General features: G+C 35.8%; 2 protein-coding genes across 2 annotated transcripts; both read right to left on the bottom strand.

Moving 5' to 3' along the window:
- Window positions 1-1,157: 1,157 nt before the first annotated feature.
- myl6 (myosin, light chain 6, alkali, smooth muscle and non-muscle) lies at window positions 1,158-7,419 on the bottom strand. The gene is made up of 6 exons (XM_079627626.1): window positions 7,278-7,419; window positions 6,953-6,980; window positions 4,994-5,137; window positions 4,336-4,509; window positions 3,421-3,498; window positions 1,158-1,562 (listed from the first exon to the last, which is right to left on the bottom strand). Exons 1-6 carry the CDS (start codon window positions 7,278-7,280, stop codon window positions 1,534-1,536), a joined length of 456 nt encoding a protein of 151 aa, XP_079483752.1. The 5' UTR covers window positions 7,281-7,419; the 3' UTR covers window positions 1,158-1,533.
- Window positions 7,420-9,804: 2,385 nt separating this feature from the next.
- Window positions 9,805-12,833, bottom strand: tsfm (Ts translation elongation factor, mitochondrial). The gene is made up of 6 exons (XM_079627625.1): window positions 12,635-12,833; window positions 12,245-12,397; window positions 11,819-11,947; window positions 11,596-11,712; window positions 11,426-11,507; window positions 9,805-10,624 (listed from the first exon to the last, which is right to left on the bottom strand). Exons 1-6 carry the CDS (start codon window positions 12,680-12,682, stop codon window positions 10,233-10,235), a joined length of 921 nt encoding a protein of 306 aa, XP_079483751.1. The 5' UTR covers window positions 12,683-12,833; the 3' UTR covers window positions 9,805-10,232.
- Window positions 12,834-12,947: the final 114 nt, after the last annotated feature.

Raw genomic sequence — 12,947 nt, 5'->3', positions numbered from 1 at the left:
GATTTTAACTTGGAAAAAAAATTAACTATGGCAGAAACTAAGATTGGGTTAAAAAGTAACTCGAGTTACTTATTTGAAGAAATAACTATTTTATATAGTTATTTCTTTTATATAGGTATTTTATTGTAAATTTAGAAAGTAATGCATTACTTTACTAGTTACTTGGAAAAGTAATCTGATTACATAACTCGAGTTACACTATTACAATAACTATTCAGTTTTATTAATTATTTAAATTCTATGAGAATAGAATTCTCAATAACGAGAGTCCATAACGATAACAACACAGGGGAACAATATAATTGGAATCACTCTCAGAATGTTTTTTCTCAGCTGACGAGTATGGGATCAAATTCCCGCCAAATATATAGCGGTCACGTATAAAAAAATAATAAGCGTGAATCAAACATTTTAAAACACATGTAAAAATATATTGCATAAACTGAAAAAAAAAATGCAAAATGATCAGAATAGCAAACAACGTGGTCACGGATCAAAATATAATAAGCGTGAATCAAGAAATAACAAGCATGAATAAAAACTTTAAACACATTAAAAGTAATTTTGCACAAAACTTAAACTTATGGTCATGCTTTCTTAAAAAGTATGTTTTCCTTGGTTTTATTACTGTGTACTTTGTGCTTTCTTGCATTTTCTGCTCATATTTTACTCTTTTGTACGCTTGTGCTGTTTTTCTCTTCGCTCTTCTTTCTATGTTCTGCGCTTGCTTTCCCAAATGTTGCAGTTCGAGTTTCATGTAAATTAGGGCGGGCTTAAGCGTCACCATTGGTCCACTAGTTCTAGATTGACAGCTACTCCTCTAGCCAATCAATCGAAGAGAGGAGTTGACGTCACACCAATGCCAATGTTATTATACATGTCATAAAAGGTTTTGTTTAGTAAGTCAACTTATCTCTTAAGGTAAACACAGGACCACTAAAACATTTAGACAACATTATGTTCTCAGCCAGCACATTCAAACACCTTCACATACTCCTAATTTGGTATTGTCTTGTATCATGTTTATCAGGAGAGAGAAGTCTGTGTTACTTAATATCTTCACTAAAATGGAGTGGTTGGTGCAACAATGCCCTACAAGGCAACCCACACATACACCCCCACACACAACTCTGACATGAGAAATCAACAAAACCAAAGATGATTCTGAATATTTATTATGATGAACATTAAGGAGGGATGTCAAATGACTTACAAACACTTAGATAACAGCTTAATAAAAAAAACTGCAATAAGAGCCTATCAAAATGTCCCTCACAGTTTAAGACAAACAGAGGCTGAATACAATGACCTGTGGAAAGAATGCAATGGCTGATTGGAAGGTATTCAAGCAAACCTATGAACATCAATGAAAGTTTTTGGAATTAAATGAGCCATAATCCTCCAGAAACATGATAAAAGGCACTTAAGGAAAAAATAAAGAACAAATAATTAAAAAAGCTAATAAGGAAATGAAGAAATCACATAAATGGGGGGGCCTGACTGACAAAAATAAAATAAAATTGTTTGAATTCTTCAACCGCTCATGACCATCCTTACGAGTTCTGTAGAAGAGAGGAAAAAAAGAAGAAGAAATATGAGGCAGGGATCCAACAAAATTCAGCCCACTAGATCAGCAAATGTTGCCATGGACACCACACATGACATTCTAGATACTTCTAGACCCATAAACAGTCAAAGATCGCACAGTATGTGTAGTTCGGTGACTGGCAGTCAAACTACATTTCCCTGCAACAACTAGGGGTGAAATGCAGAAGCCCCGGGATGATTTGACAGAAAGGGGAGGAAGAGAGATTGTCCAGGCCTAAAAGAAATTAGAATGGGTTAGCATACCTTATAAAGGCATAAATAGATCAGATAAATACACAAGTACAGAAGAGAGAGAACCCAGGAACAACATTGTGACAGGACTGGATACTAGAACTACAATACATCTCCTTACAAAGCCTCCAACGGTAACAGCAGATGTTCATACCAGAAAGCAGGAGATTCTATAAAAGACCCATCCGAATCCACTACCCTGGCACCGTTTTAGCCTTGAAATATGATGCCGATAGTAATTTGCCTATCACAATAACAATACCCAGCGTACACACTGCAGAGACTTAGGAGTGACAATCACATTTAAAAACAGTTATCACTTGTGTACACTACTGGTCAAATGTTTGAAATAATTAAGATGTATTGCTTTTGAAAGAAGTCTCTTATGCTCACCAAGGCTGCATTTATTTGATCAAAAATACAGTAAAACAGTACTATTGTGAGAGCTGTTTTCGATTGTAAAACGTAATTTATTTCTGTGATGGCGAAGCTGTATTTTCAGCATCAGTGTCACATGATCCTTCAGAAATCATTCTAATATGCTGATTTAATGCTCAAGAAACATTTTGTATTGTCATCAATGTTCATCAAAACTGCTGTTTTGCTGCTTCATATTTTTGTGGAAACTGTGATGCACTACTATTCAAAAGTTTGGGGTAAGGTTTAAATTAAAAAAAGAAAAAGAAAATAAATGCTTTTCATCAGCAAGAAAGCATTAATTTGGTCAAAATTTCAGTAGACATTTATAATGTTACAAAAGATTTCTATTTCAAATAAAAGCGTTATTTTGAACTTTCTGTTGATCAAAGAATCCACACAAAAAATATATATAATAAGAACACCACATCAACATATTTAAACGATTTCCCAAGGAACATGTGACACTGAAGACTGGAGTAATGATGCTGAAAATTCAGCTTCGATCACAGGAATAAATTACATCTCAAAAAAATATTACATTAGAAAACAGTTATTTTAAATTGAAATAATATTTCACAATATTATTATTGTTTTTACTGTAGTTTTGATCAAATAAATACAAAAGAGCCTTGAAGAGCATTCTTCATCGAATACATAAAAAATCTTAATTATTCCTAACTTTTGACCGCCACTGAAAAAGACCAAACTCAGCAGTGTGACAACTAGCTGCAGTTTGTATGTGGCCTATTAGAAGTAGTGCAAGCAAATGGGTTTTGAATATACAATATTAAAGTTGGAACACAGCATTTCTGAATAAAGGGGAATGGCTGGTTTGGGGGAATGGGCATAAGAGTGACCAGCAAACTCTGTTAGCGCCGGTCAAGCATCACCATGGCAACAGTGGGAGTCAGGAGACGCCTACGTTATGCACATGCAGAAATGCTACATGCTAGGCTAAAGCCAGGGGACACAGTAGAGAGGGAGCTGTAGGAGAGAAGAATGAGTCAAATCAAACAGAGGACCATTCGTACCCTCTCCTCAACCAGCCATAATGTGGCGCACAAACGCTGTCAGAAGGGAAAGCAAATGGATTAAACATTGACACTTACACTAGTCTTGATGTTCAGAGAACAAAGAAAGACCCATTTGTGATTGTTGTACCTTCATAATTGATGCAGCCATTGGCGTCCTCATGTCCTGCCAAGAGCGTCTCCACTTCCTCCTCTGTCATCTTCTCACCTATCATAAAACACGGGCAAGAAGATGCATCAAATTCTCCTCAAAAATATATTTCAAAGTGTTTTATAGAATATCATTATGTACAGCTGCAAGGTGCTTCTAGTGCTTTGTTGGTGTTGGTCAATCTGTTTGATTGAAAGACTAATATTATATCCAACAAAAATCATTCAATACAAATCGGATTTTATGATTCAAAATGCATTTCATTTCAAAATATTTTCAAAATACTCTACTTAAAGAGAGAACACATTCATGACAGTTTCTTAACACACTTGAAATGGAATGACACGGAAATTGGGATAGTGTTTTCTTTAGTATTGTGACGCATATCCGAGTGAAACGGCGAAAACTATCCGAGTAGGGCGAAACTTGATTTGTTTCATTTCATGATAACATTTCAAATAATTTTTTCATAATCTTTTGTTGTGCACAAGGGTAGGTAAAAGCCAAATTTCAAAAACAAATTAACAAAATCTGACAACAATAGCATAAAAAAAATAAAAATAAATTCAGGTAGAAATAAAAAAAAGTTAAAAAGTAAATGAAAGACTTGTATTCCTATAACCACCTTAATGATCGCTACTAATATATCATTCCTTGCATCCCTACTTGAACTCTCCCTATACCATGCACACAGTTCTTGTCAAACAATCATAAGCACTTTATTTTAGTTCAGGTTTTCAAAATAAATCTCAATAGGACTCTCTGAACTGTTCAAAGGAGCGGAGAAAAAACCCTAAGATGCTTCCTATGAGGAAGAAACCTTGGGAGTAATCAAAGAAAGATTATATTATACTATTTTGTAATATCATTCTAAAAGAGGCCATGACTCTTTACCCAGTGTCGTGAGGACATGTCGCAGCTCAGCGCCCATCACCGTTCCATTTCCCTCTTTGTCAAACACCCGCAGCCCCTCCACAAAGTCCTCAAAGGAACCCTGATCCTTGTTCTTAGCGATGGCCTGCAGCATGGGCAAGAACTGCTCAAAGTCCAGCATTTTCATGTTCATATCTGAGAAAAAAAGAACATTACAATCACTCTTATTTGTATTCACACCAACATCTTAACACTGAGAATTAAGTTAGAAAATCATCACTTAATTTAATTATAACTGTGGAAGATAAAGACAACACAACTAGATTAATTCAGTGGGACTGTTGAAGTTGTCCTGATTGCATCTTAGACTGATTAAAGGAGACAAATTGCTTTTGTCTGACAGAAGGAGGAGAAGTATAGCTTATTGATCAAGGGAAGTGACAGAGTCATGCGGGTTTGGAACAACATGAGGGTTTGTAAATGATGACAGACTTTTCCTTGTTGAGTGAACTATCCCTTTAAAAGAACAGGGCAGGGCTTTTAAACATCATGTTTAGCCAGTAAAATTGGCATGATTCAACCGTGCTTATACCAACAACCTTTAACAATTTCCTATACTAAAAGAAATGCATTTTTTTAACAAATAACCCAGGACAATGCAGCAAAAGAAGGGTCTGACCGTCATTACTGGGGTTTCCCAGGACTTTGAGGACCTCAGCATTGACAGGGTTCTGGCCCAGAGCACGCATCACATCCCCACACTGATTGTACATGATCTTCCCATCTCCTGTTCGGTCAAACAGGAGGAAGGCCTCCTTAAACTCTGTTCATGAGAAAGAGAGTGAGAAAATGCATATGCAGGTGATGCAGAAAATTATGTGTAGTTATCTGGACTGAAAAAAATAAAAAGATAATGGGTTAAAAAAAACGTACGTAATCCCCCGGTTTCAAAGACAAGGCTTAAGCTAGTTCCAGACTAAAATCCATGTTTGAGCTGTTCTAACTGAAAGCAACTTGCATTGACATATCTTGTCAGTGCCATTCTTTTGTCTCAAGATTCACACCAGTAATGTTTTTTTATAATGCCCGTTTATAAAAGCAACTTAATGCCCTAATTAAACTAAGGCCTAATCCTGGTTTAATATAAACCCTGTCTGTGAAACCAGACCTACGTGATTTATTCTAATCTAAAGCAACAAGCAAATTCTGATCTAAAATGATTATGCTTCTAGTTCTTGCTTGAGGATTTGAGATTACTATCATAATGCTTGGTAGAGCAGCTTACAGGAATGCGACACTTCCCAGGCCGGCCTGAGTCAAACTTCACACACACTCACTGTGATTAACCATATATGGGCAGAAGAGAGATCGCAGCACTACAGTAACAGGAGTATTAGTTGTGTCCAAAATGACACACTATAGCTACACTTTGAACTGACACTATGCACGATGTACTCTACACAGTCTAATGTGTGAAGTTTTTTTAATAAACAAGGTAGAATACTACATAGTGGACCAACACAAGAATTAGAAATGTTAAAGCAACTAAAGATTTCAATTACAGTGACATAAGAACAGTATTGAATCTCTTCATTGATTTAGGATATTGTTGTCTTTTTTCCTCTAGCTTGATAAAATTTATGCTCATCATAAAATGTCATTTTATCCTTTCTATTTTCTAAATGCAAGTAACTGATCTTATTGTGAACAATTTATTCATGCATATCTATTTTTTTGCTAATAAATAAATAAAGACTGCTGTTTCAAAGTTTTACTTTTCAATTAGCTTTAATAAATTACCAAATACAATTGTATAGATTTAATTTACCATCATCCATTCATCTTCCTTTACTTTTTGAGTGCAAAGCACACATATCCAATTGAATCAACATTGAATCAACAACTGATGCATCGAACCCAGCAGTATAATTTTTCAATAATACGTTGCATGTGGATGTATATGCCTATAACAATACAGAATAAAAAGTTTGTTCATCGCTATTTACAAATCGTTTGTGTGAATGATTAAATGACTCACTCTTAACACAAAAGACACTTCAAAGGGTCAGTGGATGAATCTTTTCAGCGACCTGATTCAAAAGATTCGAATCCCTGATATGAATCAAATCCGCAGCACTCGCCCGTGATCACTAAACGTTTAACTTGGAGCTTTGTGCTGGAACTACGACCTATTTAAAAAAAACTAACTCACGATATTACTCCATCTAAGCTCGCTAAAATTCAGCAGATCACATTATCATTATTTTCTTGAATTCACACCCAATCCATTTTGATGTTCATACGTAGCGTCTCTAGCTACACATTCCACAGCAGCAGCTTCCGGTGCTTCAAAAGCGCCGCATCTGAAAGCTGTCTGCACTGTAACCTCAGCAATTTTGCATCAAAAATGTATATATAAAAGAAACCTCCGCTCGAATTTTTCTGTGTTACATTGGACATTAGGTACTACACAATAGTGTGTCCAAGTGCTAAGCATTGACTGCACATCTGTCAGACTCAGCCAGCTGATGTGCAGGCCTACGTTTATTTTGCATTAATCGGCTACTCAAACGCGACTATATAAACTCAACGAATTCATAATAAATATATATTCAAGTAGTCAACATTAATTACTCACCACAAATCTGGTCCTCTGAGAAGTCAGACTGTCCATGGCAGGATGAGGATGGCAATAAAGAAGATCAGCATTAAAACCGAAGATGCATTGGTTTGATCTTACAATAAAGGATATTGAGATTCTCCCTCAAAAAAACAAAACACTCAGAGCAAACCAAGACACATGTGAGAATTAAATGTGTTGGCCTGATAGCAGAGCTTGGCGGTTTAAAAAACCTTATGAGATCAACATTCTGTTTAACGGTCACCTACCGACTGTGTGACTAATAGGCGTTACCTGCATTTTAGTGAGAATGAGAGATGACTGGCTATGATGATGGACTTACCATGACTGCAGTGGTTGAGGATGGAGCGGAGGGAGCGTCAGTATGAGCGCTGTGTGAATTACAGTATGGGCGAAGAACACACTTTGTGACACCGCTATATTCACGATGATGTCATGTCAACTCGATTCAAGCTGAATCGGCCAATCAAATAGAGCGGGCGCTGGTTTCTCTCTACTATCATTACCGGCAAGTCAGTATTATATGCGCAGTAGAAAACATTGAATACCGTAATAATGCTCTTTGTGTTTCCCAAATGGGGGTTCGCGAGGGAACTGAACTGAGATGATGAAAATCTAATTTTATTTAATTAAATCGAATGTAAAGTTAAAACAAACAAATAAATAACTGAACGGGGCTAAATTGAAATAAAACTGAAGTCGCAATATAGGTAAGTCAGTGTAGTTATCAAATCAAAAGCTGCTATTTTAGATCCTCGAGTCCGAAATTTTCGTATGCGTTTTTTCGTATTCGTAATTCGGTGGCTCTGAATGGACAAAACACCTCTCAAAATGCTTGAGGGATAAAAAATAAAAAAAATCGAAAATAGAACCCAATCCGAATTTTTTATGACGTACGAAGGCAGTGAAAATGATCAATTCTTATTTTTATGGAATATTGTAGTATTTATTATAAAATATTTATTTGTGCATAATTTTCCAAATTAATTTGTCCTCGTAATCTTTAACTTTAATAACTTAACTTTCCCTCCTTCTTGCAGCAACATCTCTTGTCTATCCCTTAATTTCGTCTTGTTCAGAAGCCATTTTCTTTCTTACGTCATAATGGGAATAAAATACTATGGCAACTTCGGTGTCATTCTGACTTTAAGACAATACATAGGCCTATTAAATAAATAATACATAAAATAAATAATCCAATATTACGTTTATTTACAGTAAAGTTGTGATTTACAAAAATAATATATATTTTTTTTTTTTTAATTAAGAGTTAAAACTAACAATAATACGGAAGCCCTGAACCGCAACGTAAAAACAAAAAAAATCTGTGAAAAAAAAAAAATTGTAACAATTTTTTTCTAGCATTTCGAGATTAAAGTCGAAATATTTCGAGATTAAAGTCTAAACATTACGAGATTATTCGGTAGAAGTTGCGTGTGTGCATTCACAACGCTGTAAATATTCATTTCATTATTCATGAATATTCATTCATGAATTCATTATTTTTTTTACGTTGCGGTTCAGGGCTTCCGTAAGCCTACTATAACAATAATAACAATTATTATTATTCTGCCTATTATTGTTATATTATTCAATTTGAAACACCAGCGTGTGACTATAAGCCAACATCAGAGAACCGTAAAAATGTGCATGTCATTAAATGGATGAAATATTAACTTAAAATCTTATTTAAGTAAATTATTTTTTTTTACATCCAAGAGTTTCGACTTCCAAAAACGTTTGGGAACCCCTGCCATGATGCTCTGTCAGCTACATTTCTCTCAGACCACATCATCATGTGGAAATCATCTTAATGATTCAATGAATCTTACTCGAATCAATGAACAGCATTTATGAAGCTCCATTCTTACAGATCATTAACTAAAAAAAGTTGTTTTAGTGTTTAGTTACCCTTTAAGAAAACATTTATGTACAGAGAGAAGACGGCTCTGCCCATAGAGCTGGTAAGTCCCGCCCCTCCGTAAAACCCCGCTGGACCTCAAAGTTGAAAAAGCGTCAATGCAAGTGAATGGGAGAAAATAATTATTTTCTGGTCCCGTTCGAATTGTGCCATGAATTTGAGTATGTTGTCTGTGAATTTTTTATATAATCTTTCGTGTGAAGAATGCGACAATTTAGCGGGTAGAAGTTTGATACGGGTAGACTTTGTGTGAGAGCACTTTGTGGACTACAACTCTTCGCTGCTTTCGACGCGTTTGAAACGTCAACACCACTAGCTCACGGCTCTAGCTCACGGATCCCGCTAGACATGGCTGTGTCTTTGGTGCACTTCACCGCCTTCTTTCAGGGAGAGGACAAAATCGTTGAGGTTGGCGAAAACCACGGGTAAGTCAACTTTATGCGGTGACGTCACATAGGCGACATGTAGTCTTTCTCGTTATGTCTTTTCCACAACTGCTAGTCGACGAATCATACCATATACTGTCAAACTTGTAACATGAAAGATTATATAAAAAATTCACAGACAACATATGTTCACATTCATGGCACAATTCGAACGGGACCAGAAAATAATTATTTTCTCCCATTCACTTGCATTGACGGTTTTTCAACTTTGAGGTCCAGCGGGGTTTTACGGAGGGGGCGGGACTTACCAGCTCTATATAGAAATATCTTCCACATTTTCTTTAGGCTTATCACACTATATTTTTAATTTTAATTTTTAATCATTGCATAACTAGTTTGTTAGAGCTTGGTTGTGTATTGAGTAGTGTTTCAGGACATATTTTAACATGTCTGTGAAACCGGGGGTAAAATTATGAAATATTCAAATTTTTCTAGTACTCCACTAGATGGCACTAAAGATCCAGTTAGGATGGATAAATATTGCATAAGAATGAAGGAGCAATTATCCTGGCGAAATGAACTCTTCAGTAGGTGGCAGTAAAGCATTTCATACAATCATTGCACATAAATAACTACAGAAACCTGCCCAAGTCAGTTGCTAAATTAACTAGGTGCTCATGATATGACATTTTGAATTTAGTCAAATAAAAAGCTATGACATCAGAATTTTTAGATTGTAAAATGTTTATTTTTTGTGCTGACACAGAATCAGCAGTTGTTTAGATTCATCTATCAGAGGCAGAGTTTACCTGTTGTTTTACCTGCAACATGTCAGTTTTCAGATTCATTTTACTGAAAATATAGTTTTGAACTAAGTTGATGATACATACATTTTATCCAAGTTGATCCTTACAGGAAATATAATTCATATTTTTACAAGCTGTTTATTTTCTCATTCAAATGTCTCTGCTCACTCCTCGTGACTGGTGCTCTCTCCACACTTGAAACGCATGAAGTCTAGCACACGCGCATCCTGTGAAATCAGGTACTGTCCCACTGTGTATTTGGGATCTGGGAGGAAGGTCTGGGGCAAAAGTCTTGTCTCAGATTCACCACATGGTATATCGTCCATGTTGCCAAGAGAAACAGGTGCTTCACCTACTATATGTTGCCCCAGCTTCCTTCCCAGAGTGTCTGTCCCTTCCTTAGGTCCACCTTGAAACACAACTAGCGATCCATAGCGCCCCATATCAATGCCAACTTGGCCAGGAACCATTCCATGAACATATGAGCCAATGTGCCAATCAGAGGGCACGACAAGTGATACGGCTCGCCTCATGCCAATGTTCTCACCTAAACGCCCTGAAGGGGGGGAAAGATTATTGTTTTAATGCTTGTATTTAATTATTAGGAGGTGAAAGGTAGCAGGCAGGGAGTGTTGAAAAGCTTCACATGTTGTGTAAATCATTTTGTGAAGACAATAACATTTTGTAAATATGTAATTTCCTGTACTGTACAGATACATATACTACCATTTAAAAGTTTGGAATCAGTACGATTATTAAAAATGGTTTTAAAAAGTCTCTTATCCTCACCAATGCTGCATTTATTTGATCAAGAATACAGTAGAAATGGTAATATTGTGAAATAATATTACCGTACATTAAAAAAAATTATACTTTAAAATATTCTAAAAAATTCCTGAGAAGGCAAAGCTGAATTTTCAGCATCATTACTCCAGTCTTCAGTGTCCCATGATCCTTCAGAAATCATTTTAATATACTTATTTGGTGCTCAAGAAACATTATTTATTATTATCACAGCTGAATAGTTTTTTCATGATTCTTTGATGAACAGAAAGAAAGCAATTATTTAAAACAGTTTAAAAAAAAAAAAAAAAAAAAAAATGTAATATATATATATATACAGTAAATGTCTTTATTTTAACTATGAATTAATGTAATGCTTCCTTGCTGAATAAAATAAAAAATAAAATCTTACTGACCCCAAACTTGAAACAGCAGTGTCCATTTATAAATGTTTATTTTTGGCTTAAGTGTGTAAATACTTTTCAGGGTCACTCTAGAGAGCAAGAAATCACAGATAAACCTGGTTTTCGAAGGTTATGCTGAAATGAATATGATGTAAAAGGTTTATTCTCACCTATAGTCAATGCCACTTGATCTGCCAGTGAGGGTCCCTCAGGAATGTGGAGCTTAGAAATGTCCTCAGGTGACAGCTCACTCTAAAGCACAGAGCAGATCAGCATTCAGAGATCGCAGAAGGTGTGGAAGAAATGCACATTTCTCAAACTGCAAATGAATGGCCTGTACCTTAAGATACCCTGTCTGCTTTTTGCTGCAGAGATGAGCCATTATTGACGAAGCAACATCCTTCACCAACTGCTGAAATTTCTCATTTCTCGCCACAAAATCGGTCTCGCAGTTCACCTGAACATAAAACTTGTAACATTAGTTCATTCACACACACGACACACCACATCATTTTGGAGACCAAATATCATATTGTGTGGTACGACTGGCATGTTAAGTCTACCTCAACCATGACCGCTGCATTATCACCCTTAATGAGACCAATCAGACCCTCCCTGGCTTTCCGACCTTCCAGTTTGCTTGCTTTGCTCCAGCCCTCCATTTGAGCTTGTTCATGCAGCCAGCTTTCTGCCTGCAAAACATCACATTTTGTTAACATCCCTTATCATGTAAAACTTGTGACTGACGCACATCCTCATGTCATACACATTTAAATGACAGAATTACAGTATAATATATTTAAAAATCACCCTCATGTTTACTTCAGATAATATTCTGGGTTCAACACCAACACCTACATCTAAGTTAAACGCGCAATCAACAGCATAGATAGATAGATAGATAGATAGATAGATAGATAGATAGATAGATAGATAGATAGATAGATAGATAGATAGATAGATAGATAGATAGATAGATAGGATCGCACCTGTGTAATGTCATTGTTGAATTTCTCCAGTGCCTTTTTGCAGTTTATGAAGGTGTAGCCCGTAGATTTGCGTAATTTCAGGAGAAGTGCTTTCTCCGCTGCTAAACTCGGGCAGCTGGTGTAGAGAGACTGGACATGTTGTGTGAGACATCCCTGTGATGTGATGTGAATAATATATTGTTAATACGACACGTGATTAAATGATGCTACAGGACATTACACACCGAATGGAAAGCGTTTAGCAAATAATGTCATGTATTATTTAAAATAAGATAAAATAAAAAAGACAAATATATATATATATTTTAAAATAAAACTAGACTAACTTAGCACGAAAAGATTATAACTTCTAAAAGCAATGCTCAAAACGAAAAATGAGTCAAAGCCCACCTTGACTACTTCAGTCCTGACAGATCGAAACAAAGAATATAAAGCCATTTCTTCATCAAGTAACACAGGCTTCCTTACATCAGTAACTGGTATGTCATTAAAGCACGCTTTCTACAGAGAGAGAGTAAGGTCATATGTAAAAGATAATTCAGGCTCACATAGTGCCATCTACTGCACAGGAGTTGCACAGCAGATGCACAGCAGCTGAGAAAAAAACTGGTAAAAACTATTAATGGTCAATGATAATGTGTTAATGTGTTATTTATTGATTTGTAATAACTGTATACTTGTTTGTAAAATATATGATTATTAT

The sequence above is a fragment of the Phoxinus phoxinus genome (assembly GCF_949152265.1).
Source record: "Phoxinus phoxinus genome assembly, chromosome: 11".
In the NCBI taxonomy this organism is placed as follows: Eukaryota; Metazoa; Chordata; class Actinopteri; order Cypriniformes; family Leuciscidae; genus Phoxinus; species Phoxinus phoxinus.
The sequence above is the reverse complement of the archived record's forward strand: the minus strand, read 5'-3'. Positions and strand labels throughout refer to the sequence as shown.

Excerpts from the sequence above, each read along its gene's own strand:
- myl6 (XM_079627626.1), bottom strand. Across the intron at positions 5,138-6,952 it reads CTCAGAGGACCAGATTTGTG|AGTTTAAGGAGGCCTTCCTC; the intron begins GTGAGTAATTAA and ends TCTCATGAACAG. Across the intron at positions 3,499-4,335 it reads ACATGTCCTCACGACACTGG|GTGAGAAGATGACAGAGGAG; the intron begins GTAAAGAGTCAT and ends GTTTTATGATAG.
- tsfm (XM_079627625.1), bottom strand. The coding sequence starts at position 12,682 with ATGGCTTTATATTCTTTGTTTCGATCTGTCAGGACTGAAGTAGTCAAG. Across the intron at positions 11,948-12,244 it reads TCAACAATGACATTACACAG|GCAGAAAGCTGGCTGCATGA; the intron begins GTGCGATCCTAT and ends GATGTTTTGCAG. Across the intron at positions 11,508-11,595 it reads AGCAGACAGGGTATCTTAAG|AGTGAGCTGTCACCTGAGGA; the intron begins GTACAGGCCATT and ends TCTGTGCTTTAG.